Below are 14236 nucleotides of genomic sequence, written 5' to 3'. Positions count from 1 at the left end.
GGCATTTGCCAACTCCCTAAGTACCCTCGGATGCATTAAGTCTGGACCCATGGATTTGTGTACGTTTAGCTTTTCTAAATAGTTCCTAACCTGTTCTTTACCCACCAAGGGCTGTCCATCTTCATCCCATCTTGCGTCACTTAGCGCATTAGTTTGGGAGCCGACCTTGTCCGTGAAGACAGAGGCAAGGAAAGCATTGAGTACTTCAGCTTTCCCCATATCACCTAGGATGGGTAGGAATGGAGTCTCTAAACACTGTCAGAGGCTGGGAATGGGTGACGGGAGAGGGACTGCTTGAAGATTCCTTGTTCTGTTCACTCCCTCTGGGGCATCTGGTATTGGCTACTGTCGAAAGTTGGGCTGGATGGACCTCTGGGCTAGATGGACCACTAGTCTGACCCAATAGGGCTATTCTTATCTACAGCATTTTGGGATAGATCTGTATGAACAGTACAAAGAAATGATGCATTTCACATGAATGAATGATAAGTTCGTACCTGTAACAAGTGGATTTTGTTTGAGGTAACTTGGAAGGACAAGTCCAAAGAAAATGGAAAATCCAAGTACAAACAGGTTACGAGAAGAGTTTAAATCTATGAACTGGAGGTTGGACAGACCCACAGCTGTAATCATTCCTAAACAAAAAACAATCAAGAATGTGAACTTTTAGAATCTCTCTTTTTGGTTCAATAATTTTGTGAAAGTTAGCTAACATCCACAGATGCACATCACCGAGGTCAAAGGCCGTAAGGTAGTCAAGTAGCATATGAAGAAAAGCAGAGACACAGACACGTACCAAAGAGGGTGCAGAAGAGTGCTCCAAGCACTGGGTCAGGCAGGGATGCAAACAGTGCACTGAACTTCCCAACCATTCCAAGTAAGAGCATGAATGCTGCACCATACTGAATAACCCTACGACTTCCAACCTACAAAGCACAAAGGGATGGGAGTCAAACCAAATACTGTGGAAAAATGCACATTTAGGCCAACTTTAATGCCTTCATTTTTACACTAGGAAAAAACATCTGTATTTTTTGTCTAATCCTTCTTAAAATTCTCTCCTAATAGAGTCCAGCAGTCTCCCTACAGTGCTTATGACATCGAAGCACAGTAACCCTGTACAACAGTAGCTGCTCTGGCTGAAACAATATACATAAGGGAGACTGTAAATTCCCCAGTGAAACACACAGCACAATGTCCCCCAAACCCATACCTGACAGGGATTGGAGACCATCAAAGGAGTGGAAACTGCAGAGATATCTACTTTAGATCCTACTGCTTCAATTTTTCTCTCTTAAAATACTAGCTGCATAGTGTTGCAGATGTCTCGGGGTCTCCAGCTGGAACATGGATTATACTTCCACTGTGACATAATGTGGCTTCTTGTTTAAACCATAAGCTGTTTTGAAACTACAGAACCATTAACCTATCCCCCCATTACATAATTAAAATAAAACAACACAAATTGTAATGGGCAGTCCTAGGATGGTTACAACAAATGGGACAAAACAAACATTTGTGTTGGCACCACATTAACACAGCCTTGAAGAAAAACCACTGTGTAATTTTGTCTTACCATTCACTTTGATGAGTTGTAATTTCCCTGCCTGTGACCATTTAACTGATTTTAGAGAGTCATTTCTCTTTTAAGTAACTACAGAATGTGGCACAGTTACTGTTATAGGAACTTCAGTATTTCCATTATCTTTTTATATTTTAATTGTGCAATTTATAGTGTAGTGTGCCTCTTACATCTGACATTGTATTATATGTTTATACACAAGTATAAGCATAAGGAACAAGTATAAGCTCCTTAAAAGGCGTGCTAACAGATTCAGAAAAGCAGGAGTGGCTCATGGTGCAGTTATAATTTGAATTTTAAAAAGCAACACATTATGGTTTTGTGGGCACAGGAGAATATTTTCACAATGTTCTTTGTTGCTTAATCATTCTTAATGTTACCTGGTATGTGGGAAGAGGCCAATCATAAAGAGAAGCCAGACTGGTCAATATTAGAAGCTTCAAGGGGTAGCTGAGTTAGTCTATATAGGTAAACTGAAAAAACAACAAATAGTCTGGTAGCACTTTGTAGACTAACAAAACATGTAGATGGTATCATGAGTCCAAAAGCCTGTGGGGGCACACTTTAATCTCCCTGGGCATGCATTAACAGATCTTCAAGTGGCTGTTTTGTTACAAACCAATTACAGGAACTAGGTACACTTGGAAGGACTGGAACTTCAGCTCATTCACAAGTTCAATTCTCACACCTCTGGATTAAACAAAGATACTGGATGGTTAGTCATTACTTACCTATCAAACAATGAAAGCCACAATGGTTCTTTGTTTTTGAAGAATCTCATACCATCTAAATGTTTCATCAGTCTTTAAGTGTTTCCTGACTCTTTGTTGTTTGCTAATTAATGGTTCTTATCTGCTTCCTTTGACTATCTAATCTTTAGGTGCTTATTAGACTATTTGTTTTCCCTGTTGCTTTCCAGCTAGGCTTTCCCTTGATATATTTTTTACCTACTGCCTTTTCTTGCTCCCCCTTTCCCAATTTTCCCTTCTTCCTCCCCACTTCCTGTCTCCCCTATTTATTTTGGTCCTAGATATCCAACACTCCTTTCCCCCGAAAGCTCATACCACCATCTACATGTTTTGTTAGTCTACAAAGTACTACCCATACTATTAGTTAAAAACAGCAAGCAAATGGTCTGGAAGCACTTTATAGACTAAGAAAACATGTAGGTGGTACCATGAGCTTTCGTGGGCCCAGCCCACTTCTTCAGATGACCGGAGTTATGATTAGGGGATAAGGAAACTCAAAATAAATAGGAGAAAGGGGCAGGAGGGGGAGGAGAGAGAAAGATGTTCTGTCGCCACCCCCCTACCTCTATGCATAAAGTATCAGGAGAAAGGGTGCTAAACCTGAGTAGATAAAGATCAAAGTCAGTAAAGACTACTTGTTGTTTGGTCAATATTAGTTATTTAATGCAATAGCAATGTAAACAAACCAGAAAGATATCTTGATTAAAACTATTTTCCTATTTGGATAGTATTGTTTGCCCTCTGACTTCCCATTATTGAATATGTTACTCATACTATGAAATAGCATGAAAACTGCTGAAGAACTGAACCATCACACCCTCAGTAATAAGGAAACTGATATGCAATTATTTAACCTTTAAGTGTTAAAACAAATCAAGTCTCAACTGGGATTTGAATCCCACTGTGACTAGTGTATTACCAAAAACATCTTATTCAGAACTAAATTAGATCTGAGTACATGTTCCCAGAAACTTATACAGAAACTGAACAAAAAAGGTTCTTATGTCAAACCCAATGAAAACTATTTTATTTTTATTTAGTTATTGAAATATTTTTACCCCGCCTTTCTATTTAAAATATTCAATTATGTACACCAAGTTGGTATTTTACCAACATTAAGTACCCTATTTCATCATGAATGTTAGCAGTGCAAGCTGCCTGAAGCTCTTAGCCTGTAGTACAATACATCATTCGAATCTCTTACAGGGTAAAATTCACCTGAGCAGGGGTCCAGCATAAGGGCTGTGCCCTCTCCACGTTCTCTTAAGCTTTCAAAATTGGACCTTAAACTGTGCCGATTTTGCTTTGCATTCTGCATCGGGTATGTGTCACCTCCACAGGTACAGGTTAAAGAGCCCTATGCAATTTTAGTTCAGAGAATGCAAAATCACATTTCATGTCTTAGGCCAGATCTACAGTGTACACTTACTTCAGTTCAACATGTGTGGATTTTTGCACTCCTCAGTGATGCAGTTACACCAACCATAACCCTCTGTGTGGCAATGCTATGTTGGTGGTAGAGCTCCTCCTGGAGGTGGAGTAATTAAGCTGACAAGAGAGCTCTCTCCCATTGGCTTTAGAGTATTTTTATCAAAGCAGTATAGGAGCGTGGCTGCACCAAAGTGGTGTTTGTAGTCAGGCATGCACAGGAATAAAAAATTGGCTTCTTTCAGAGGGGTACGATTTTGGAGCTATGGCCCCGGGTGTGAGGAATTCTGTGTTCCCACCAATTATTTGGCTCCCATCCAATGCATGTCTCTGAGTGTGCACCTGCCCACAGTTAGGTTTTTAGTCATGGACAATAAAATTTACATGCTGAAGGAAACAGGTTAAAATACACTGTACTCTGAGCCTGAAGAATTATTACAATGGTTTCCAGGAATATGAGTGCAGACGAGAAAGCATAAAGTTCTTCACCTGTTGCTGCTATGCATAATCATTATTCACTTTTAGTGAGCATTACACAGGCTTCCATGCCTGCTGAAAAGGTTTCATTGCAGCAGAGTTTAGTTATCTGGCATAATTGCTGATTACACATTTTAAAGGAAAAGTGGTATTTGTTACAGGAGGCTACCTACATGAGACGTGACTGGTTCCACAGGAAGTGTCGCAAAGTCGGAGATGTCGTAACTCAAACCCTCATTTACAATAGGCGCCGTGCGCCATCGTAAATGAAGTCTGAGAACATAAGTCGGGAGTTTCTGGCCCCTTCTGCACTTACAAAAATGGTTGTAAGTGTGGGAGGGTTAGAACTCGGGCAGTCGCAAGATGGGGGCCTCCTGTGTTGTGTCTTCTTAATGCAAAGCCTTTATTGCTCAAGTCCCATGAGAATCAGGCAGATGATTCGGTCAAAATAAACCTTTTATAACCAAGCATTTTTTTTATAAACAGCATTTCACATTAATTTCTTTCCAATGGAATATACTAAGGAGAGAGACTGTCTGCAGATGGCGCTACTACCATTTCTATTCTCACCCAAAGTAAATACACTTTTTAGTCAAGAAAAAAAATTGACAGACACCCAGAGTGGTAAGTGTTTGTCAGAAAATGAAGCTGTCCTTCTGTACTCCCCAACAATTTTTTCTGTGACCTGTTAGCACAAATCCAGTTTATGCTGCATACATCTTCTATTTTCATTTGCTACCAGCCTGGTCTCATTTCTGAATTCAAACAGCATGATCACTTATGGCAAAGATGCACATTCATAACATGAATGTCTACTCTTAGTAATTTGATATCTAACAATATTAATTTAATGGAGGTTGACCAAATGAGTGTGTATTCTAAGGTCAGCAAGATTCTAAAGTATGTGAAGAGTCCCCATTAGTTGTAATGGGGCAACTAACGTACTTAATATACTTTGTCGAACAGACCAAAAGCAGGAGGCATTTTCAAAATGTACATATAGAAATACAACATCCAGAGCATTTTACGGGCTTTACAAACTAATAAGCATCCACAGAGAAATGCCTGGTGTCTGTTTAACTTAAACCTACAGTGGGTATAGTGACATCAATGCAACACCACCAGTGTAAATCCTAGTGCAGGTGTGTTTCACCAGAGCAGCACATACATAATAAGGGATTTTCCCAGTGTTACTAAAACTGGTGGCTAAAAATCCCAGTGTAGATAAGGTCATACATAAGGTTTGTATTGTATTACTTTGTGTATCATTGTTATTGATTACACAGCAAGGATACACATCAAAGCATTAATTTCTATTCACTTGCAGCCTTTTCAAAACTAAAATCAACTTCACTCACAAGAAGTCTATGTTTATTTCACATTATACTACTCAAATAGATTCTCTAACAACTTTTGCCAAAAATCAAGAAAGGGTTTTTAACCCTAACCTAATCCTAATGGACACTTTGACAGGAAAATGCCCAGTGTAAACAGATTAAGGAAGTTCAAAACATTGTGGGCAGTTGTTTTTGCACAACATACAAGAGAGAATTACTTCCTCACAGAAGGTCGTTGTCACGAAACAATATAAATGGTGAGAGCCAGAGTACCACCAGACTGAGCAATACTCAGGGAACGGATTATCGGCTGAGCAGAGTAGAGTACATACCTTAGTGATACCTAAGACTCCAATGTTAGGGCTAGAAGAGGTGGATCCATTTCCAGTACCAAATACTCCATCCAAAACACAGGAAAGACCCTCAATGAAAATCCCCCTGTAATTCATGAAGAGAAAAGTGTTTCATTTTAGATTAAAATATTCTCACTTCAAAATGGTTGCACAATATCCAAAGATCCGATCCACCAAACATTTCAATACTTAGGTACATCTAATTAACCACTGTTGGCATCTCAGGGCCCCATGTTGAGGTCACATCCAGTTTAATGACTCTGTGGTTCTATTCCAGATATCTACATTCATAAAGCAATGGAGGACAATGCAATGAAGTACAAAATCAAAGTCTAGAGTTACCCTCTACTCTTACAATTTAATTTCAGCTGCCTTTAACAAGATACTCCCTAAGGGTTGGTTCTGGGGTCACTTTTGTTCAACATTGTTATTAATGACTTGGATGAGGCAATGAATTGTGCCCTCAGCAAGTTCACTGATGACACTAAGCTAGATGGAGAGAGATAGGGTCCAGAGTGACCTAGACAAATTGGAGGATTGGGCCACAAGAAATCTGATGAGGTTCAACAAGGACAAGTACAGAATCCTGCACTTTGGAGGGAAGAATCCTAAGCATCGTTACAGGCTGGGGACCGACAGGCTAAGCAGCAGTTTGGCAGAAAAGAACCTGGGGATTACAGAAGATGAGAAGCTAGATATGAGTCAACAGTGTGACCTTGTAGCCAAAAAGGCTAGTCTTGTATTAGGGTGTATTAGGAGGAGCACTGCCAGCAGTTCAAGCAAAGTGATTATTCCTCTTTATTCAACACTGGTATAACTGCATCCATCTGGAGTACTGTGTCTAATTCTGGGGCCCCATTGCAGAAAGGATGTGGACGCACTGGAGAAAGTCCAGCAGCGGGCAAGGAAAATGATTAGGGGGCTGAAGCACATGACTTATGAGGACAGGCTAAGGGATCTGGCCATGTTTAGTCTACAGAAAAGTGAGAGCAGATTAGATAGCAGCCTTTAACTACCTAAAGGGGGACTTCAAAGTAGTTGTAGAGAAGTTGTTCTCAGTGGTGACAGACCATAGAACGAGGAGAAATGTTCTCAAGTTGTAGTGTGGAAGATCTAGGTTATATATTAGGAAAAAGTATTTCACCAGGAGGGTGGTAAAGCACTGAATGGGCTATCAATGCAGATGATACATTCCTAAAGGTTTTTAAGTCCCAGCTTGACAAAGCCTTGGCTGGGATGATTTAGTTGGGGTTGGTCCTGCTTTTAAGCAGGGGGTTGGACTTGATGACCTCCTGAGGTCTGTTCCAACCCTATGATTCCGTATAATGAATTTAAAGCCCAAACAGTTTAATGATTCTGGTAATGTGATAAAGACAATATTAACATACATGTGAATGCTCTTCTATTGAAACCATCATTCTAACTTCCACTGAGTTCAACTAGTTCAGGATTGAGCTTTGATCATTATATTTTCATTAAAATAACTCAATTCAAAATAGTTATTTTTTAGACATCAGATCACTGGGTTCTAGACTTGATCATATTATAAAATGTGATACCAAAACACATATCTGCCTTAGCCAGAGTACAAAGCTGTCATGGAAGCACAAAATATTATAGTTACTTCTTTTCCAAGTGACTTACCTATTTATTGCATGAATAGGTGGAGGAGGAGCACAAGACAACCTTGCACAGGCATAATAATCTCCGATTGATTCTATAATGCTTGCAACAACTGCACTAAGCATTCCTATTACTCCAGCTGCTGAAATCGTTGGCAACCCCCACTGAACTGCGAAAAGAAGAAAACTTAAATCTCTCTTGTTCTGTAGAAGACAATAATTCAGTTATTAAGATGTAAAAACCACTGGCTCCATTAAGATTGCATGACAATGAAGATCATTCATTAAAACTCTAGCTAGTTCAGCTAAATACGAGGACCAGAAACACTCACTTAAATGGAAACCAATACAGTTTTTAGAGACTCTTAATTTTAATTGGCTTGGCCATGTTTAAAAAGAAACTGCTTATATTCATGAGAAATCTCAGTGATTTGAGCTGCAGCTTGAATGTCAGATCAGTGTGGGCTACTCACATAATTAGCATTTGTTTGCATATTTGATCTCTGCTTTCAAGAGCTAACAATCTAAAAAAGTCAAAAACTACCAGAGCAGAGCTTATTCAAATGTCAACACTCCATCTCTCCAAATCTTCACAATCTACTATATATTTTAGAAAGTTTGTGTGTATGATCAAGAACTCCTCCTAAATGCTAAGAGCTACAAATCTGGTATGCAGCTTCTTCTTATCACAACTTAAAGCAAGATACGGGGCTGTTTGTGCCAAGAAAACGGGTTGTGCCTGGAATGGGATTTGTCATCTTCATCAACAACCATGGGATCAACGCCCGTTGGTGTCTGATGCCTCCCTCATTATTTCCTTTCATCTTTTCCTGTCCAGTGCGAAGTGGCTTGGTTTCTGTAGACTAGCTCCGCACCAATCTACTATATCATCTACCCATTCTCTGTGGGGTCTTCCTCTCCTATTTGGACCATCCATTATGCCAAATACCAGGGTCTTAACTTTTCGCTCACCGTTCATTCTGCAGATGTGCCCGAATAGCTGTAACTTCCCTTATATAACCTTCTGCAGTAGGTTCTCTTTAGGTTGTATCTTCCTATATAATTCCTCATTGGTGACCTTCTGCATCCATCTTAGTCTCAGGATCTTTCTATAACAACTCCTCTCGACACGCCAATATCCATACAATGTCTCACATCCATACAACATGCTGCTAAATACACGTTTTCAAGACGCTCAGCTTCATTCCTAAGCTAATCGTTTTACTTTTCCAGATAATACCAATCACCTTCAAACTCTTGCTTTCGCTATTCTAGTCGCTATTTCCTTCTTATGGTCTAGATCATATGTCATGTTGTTCCCCAAATACGTGAACGTCTCTACGTTCTTTAGTTCAATCCCATCTACACTGATGGGATTGCTTCTCATTAAAACAATCAGGAAAGAGAACGAATCACCACAGCAAGTACAGTCCTCAAAATTGACATATCTGAGCAAATGTTGAAACTGAACCAATATATATTAGATCCGCTAAATCAAATGCCAGAAGATTGACCGCTGCGGCGTCAATCTTCCCACAAGTCTAGATATGGCCTGAATCAGTTAAAATTACCAATTTGTGATTGTCCATATGGACATTGTGCAGGGCTCAGGAAATTAGTCTGGCACAGAGTTCAGACACAAACCAATAGTTTCAAATGTTTATGCCTAAAGTTTGACACAAACAGAAATTTGTTCAGACTTCCAACAGAAAACAATGGGAGTTCAGCACTTCTGAAAGCCAGGGCACTTCTATTGTAGTATGTAATTTTAGGCTCCTAAATTTGAAAGTTTTCATCATAATTATCAAAAGTGGATAAGTAGTGAACTCAGTTCGGAAAAGAACCCACCAAAACCTGTATGTATTAGTGATGCTATTAGATGGCTTAAAATCAAGAGACATGTTTCCATGTGATCTCACAGACCACAATGATTTCAGTGGCTGAACAAGAGGAACGTGTACCTACCACATCACCTGTATTTTACAGTACTGTTAGCAGTGGAGTAAAGGAAAGTAACAGCTTCCTGCACAACAACCTGCATATCAGCAAGTTCATGTAAAGGAAAATTAAACCCATTATTTCCTGGGAATCCCAGTAGTTTTGCTGCATCCGCTGGTAAATGGTTACTTTTGTGGGAGAACATGTAAAAACAGATGTTAGTTATTAAAGAGCATTTGTTGTCTAGTTATATCCCATGAAACACTGCAGGGAAAGTGAGCGGAGAGGGCTCGGCACCTCTCTGAATGTGATTCTGTGCTTGTGCTGTCTCCTTAGGGAAAGCCATAACCAGATTTAAAACTCCTGTTTTTTTATACAGACTAGTTTAAAACCCCATCTCTGCTCTTCTGCCTAAACACATCAAACCCCAATGCTGTGACATGTCAGTAATGTTAGCAGGGAGCATCGAAAGGATGCTTATGAGCATAATTCTCTCTCCCAGCACATACACATTTATAACATACTCACAAGGATAAGGAATCTTAAACCAGGGTGCTACCAACAGCACTCCTTGTCTAGCATCCGTGCGAGCATAGAACCCATATTTTGTGCTGTCAGGTGGAAAGACGTCTGTCACTGTAAAGATGAAGCACAGCAACCAGGACACCAGGATAGCCAGAATAATCTGCGGGTGAGAAGAAAAAAAGAGAGCTGTTTAAAGTGAACAAACAAGTTTCCAATTATGAACAATAAATAGTGCACCATCAATAGTGAATTGTTCACACACAAGACTTCTATTACCAACATATCAGGCCTACTTAAAATGAGAAAAATAAATCCTATTATGGACTTGTTGGACAGATTTTCTTTTAATTAAACTGCATCCACAAAAGATCTGAAGTCAACTTTTTCTCCTTAAAACTGGGAATGCCTCCAAACGAGTGCTTAAGTAATTACTGAACGAGTTTTTCTTTGAACAAAAACATAAAAGGAAGCTTTTCACATAAATTCAGGATCATATTACAGAAAGCCTGAGGGCAGTGAACTTATCACCCCTACTTTGGAAGGCTAAATTTAAGTTGTTACCCCTCCATACTCTTTCCCACATGGAGCCAACTGCAAGAATGGGGACTACGAATACCAGAGGCTTATCACCATTTCCTCTGACAAATGATAAATGCTGAGTTTTTTAAAAGTGCACCGGTGCTGTTATCTTCATTATTATTCTTTTTGATCTGCTGAGCTGGTTATAGAAAAATCAAAATAAGTTCAACTGTGGGGTGGAAAAATCAAAAGCAATTTTATTCCTAAGTGAAAGACAAATGGAATTACTTACAGGAAACATTTTGAAAAGCTGCAACCTGTAGGCAGTCCATCCTTTTTTGGATTTGTAAATTGGTAAGGGGAATTTGACGTTCCTTGCATATTGAGAAAACAACAACACTAGGAAAATAGTCCTGAGGGAGAGAAAAAAGGATCATAAATCATTAGCATCAGTATGTTAAAACTCCTTTCCATTACAAATACAATATTATAATCTCTTGCAGACATTCTACTACTTAGGTACAGTAGCATATTTTGGTGCTTATCCAAGACAAAACACTTTTATAGAGAGAAAATAAACAGTTTAATAAGTATGAGGCCATTGTAATGAGAAATCTAATCCCGTATGCATGCTTTTAAGTAAATAGGTCAGAACAGAGGGAATGAGATTAAGAGATCTAGGCCAGAGAGATGCATTTTCACAGATGAGAAAGCCACTGAGATTGAGAGATATGGGTTTATTTTTCTTTATAAATCCTGTTTTAAGGCTCTGCCACTATCTATGACAGCACCGTGTGAAAGCACAGAGGTCTATGACTCTATAAGGTCTCACTACTAAATACACAAAGAAAGAGAAGGAAAGGTCAAGAGACAAGTTGGAGCAAGTAATGGAGAGATCATAGTACAATAATTCCTCATTTAACACATGCCCGCTTAACAAATTTTCACGATAGAAGGTTCCCCCCCCCCGGAACGTTTTTTTGAATTACACAACCGTCCCCGGAATAACACGATTTCCCCAGCTGGCCTATTGACAGCAGCTACGCGGGGCTTCCCCTGCCTCCCTGCAAAGCAGCAGAGGGTTTGTTGCTCGCTGCGCCATTTCCCGCTGACTCCCCCTCGCCGGACGCCTTGCCCCCTCTCCTCTGCCCCCGCTTGCAGGCCCTGCAAAGCAATGGAGGGTTCGCTGTGCACCACGCCATTCCCCAGTGATCCCCCTTCACCAGATGCAGTGCGGGTCCTGGCAGACTCGTCACAGCGGCATACTCCCAACCCAATCCCCCTCCCCTCCTCTCCCTGCTGTAACCCAGTCCCGTTTCTCCCCCAACCTTATGTCCCGGTCCCAACAGACACCACTGCTTGAAACGCAACCCCCACCTTTTCCATTATTTTCAATGGGATAACTGACCCCACATAACACGTTTCACTTAACACGATCATTTTCTGAAACATATCTATAGTGTTAAATGAGGAATTACTGTACTTACAGAAAGCCTACCATCTCCAAAGCACTGTGACTATACAAATATTAGTCAATTGAGTTACCAAAAGGCAGTTCTAGCATCAACTCTTGAGGATTTCAACTTTGTGGCATTTTCACCTTCTGACATGTGAATACATTGGTCAAAGATTAATGAGTTACACATTAGCGCAGGGTGAAATTTCACACTTATGCAGAAGGACAGCTCTAGCCTTACACCCCACTTCAGTGATATACAGGACCTGTGCTGGCTCTCTGGCACAGTGGTATAATTCACTTAGCCTTTAGACCAGGGGTGGGCAATAACTTTTGCCTGGGGGGCCACTTCAAATATTTTTTGAAGTAGCCACGGGCCACCCTGGAAGGAGCAGGGCTTAAACAGGAATGGGGTGGGGCCTAAATTGGAAGGGACGGAGCCACCCCACTCCCAGACTATAATTGATCTGGGAGTGGGGGAACCTCTTTGCCCCCCCCTTCTCACTAGGCACCCATGCACTGGAAGAGGCTTGGCATGCTCCCCTACCCCCAGGCCCAAACCCTCCTCCGCTCTCCCTCCTGACCTGCAAGCAGTGTGCGGAAACGCCATTTGCTCCTTCTAGGGCAGGAGGAGGCTTTGCATGCTCCTCTGCCCCCAGGCCCTAATTGGCCTGGGGGCAAGGGAGCAGCAGCGCCTCCGCGGGCTGTATCTACCAGCTTGGCGGGCCAGATCCGACTCATGGAGGCCCTTTTGCCCACCCTTGCTTTAGACTAATACATAAATGCTGCACAGTCAAATAATGAAAAGTGAGCTCTGGTGAAGCCATACTCTAATCCTATCCCATGGTCAAGTTTTTACAAGAAACACAATTTTTCTCTAACAACAGGGTATTTAGCAGTCATGTCTTCTGGGAAGCCAGTAACAGAAAGAAGGAGGAGAAAGTGTTTACAAGTGAAACAAAACACAGGACTCTGTAGCACTTTAAAGACTAACAAGATGGTTTATTAGATGATGAGAGTTCGTGGGCCAGACCCACTTCCTCAGATCAAATAGTGGAAGAAAATAGTCACAACCATATATACCAAAGGATACAATTAAAAAAAATGAACACATATGAGAAATGCATAGCCACTTAGCAGAGACAGCACAAAGCAGGGGAAAGATGCAGCTTGTGTAATGCTGTATTATCATGAACTGCTAAAACCACCCACACAGTTCTGTTAAATATGATACTTACAATGGCAAACAAAAAATGAAAACCAAAAATCCAGCTCTCCCCGTCCCGTCCAAAGCCCAAGCAAGACAATATTTGAAGTTCCACTCAAATTTTAGTGTTGATAATAATAGTGTTTGTTACTTGTATTACAATAATGCCTAGAAGCCCTAGCATCAAGCTACCATTTTTCTTGTGCCAAAGCATCTGACTTAAGTTTCTGACTGGCCTCTGGGTCACAAGAGCAAACTTCTAGCTTAGAAGGATTAACAAAATTAATTTAGCACCATTTTAAGATTTTACATAACTACTGCTCACACTGTGAAGGAGGTCAATAAAACACGGTATTTAATATTGTACTCAAGCTCACAATAGGTAAAAACAGTCTTAATGTCTAAAAATTACTAACAACTGCCCTGAAGGTCCTACCCAAAGCAGTTATCTCTTATGCGTCTATGGACTATTTCTGTCCCCTCTGCTGAGTTTGAACAAGATATCTTATCTTGACAGTCAGTCTAACTCTAGTGAGTCAAATAAGAACGCACACTACATAAAAACCTATCCAAAATATGTTTTTTGAAATTCCTTTTTGAAATTCCAGGACAGCAGGTTACATCCCCAATTCGAAGCTTTTCTTTTTATCTTTTCCTGTTCCAAATCATCTTTAGTCCAGAAGAAACTAACAGGCTTTGTTTTCCCTCAAAACTTCAGGTGCAGTTTTTTCTGTGCTGTAGTGTCATTCATAATTGCAAAAGTATGAATGATAAGCAGGTAGCTTGCCTTACATTTGAAGTACATCTCTTTAAAAATACATTACTGAAAGATGGACTACCTTTGTAAGTGTAACTGTCTCACCCCAAACCAGAGTCCAACTGGTTACAGATAGCATTATGCAACAGTTATGATAAGACCTAACTAACTAGATTACGTAAAGATGACAGACATCACAAGTTCCCTAATTCAGAGAGGTCACAGGCAGTGGTAAAGCACACAAGTCACTCAGAGTTAGAAATTTAAATGTAATTCCAGTTCTGCC

At 40.4% G+C, this 14236-nt stretch overlaps 1 protein-coding gene across 9 annotated transcripts in view; it reads right to left on the bottom strand.

Moving 5' to 3' along the window:
- The window catches only part of SLC23A2 (solute carrier family 23 member 2), a 146907-nt gene that overhangs the window by 13421 nt on the left and 119250 nt on the right, over positions 1–14236 (bottom strand). For all 9 annotated transcript variants that reach the window (XM_089773808.1, XM_075910858.2, XM_075910859.2 and 6 more), the window contains 6 exons: positions 10823–10943; positions 10015–10171; positions 7571–7718; positions 5906–6011; positions 797–926; positions 498–635 (listed from right to left, as the gene is read on the bottom strand). In XM_089773808.1, the coding sequence (XP_089629934.1) occupies positions 498–635; positions 797–926; positions 5906–6011; positions 7571–7718; positions 10015–10171; positions 10823–10943 (800 nt within the window). The remainder of the gene's footprint in view (positions 1–497; positions 636–796; positions 927–5905; positions 6012–7570; positions 7719–10014; positions 10172–10822; positions 10944–14236) is intronic.

Source organism: Pelodiscus sinensis, chromosome 28, assembly GCF_052426305.1.
Source record: "Pelodiscus sinensis isolate ZL-2025 chromosome 28, ASM5242630v1, whole genome shotgun sequence".
NCBI classification, from domain to species: domain Eukaryota; kingdom Metazoa; phylum Chordata; order Testudines; family Trionychidae; genus Pelodiscus; species Pelodiscus sinensis.
The sequence above is the reverse complement of the archived record's forward strand: the minus strand, read 5'-3'. Positions and strand labels throughout refer to the sequence as shown.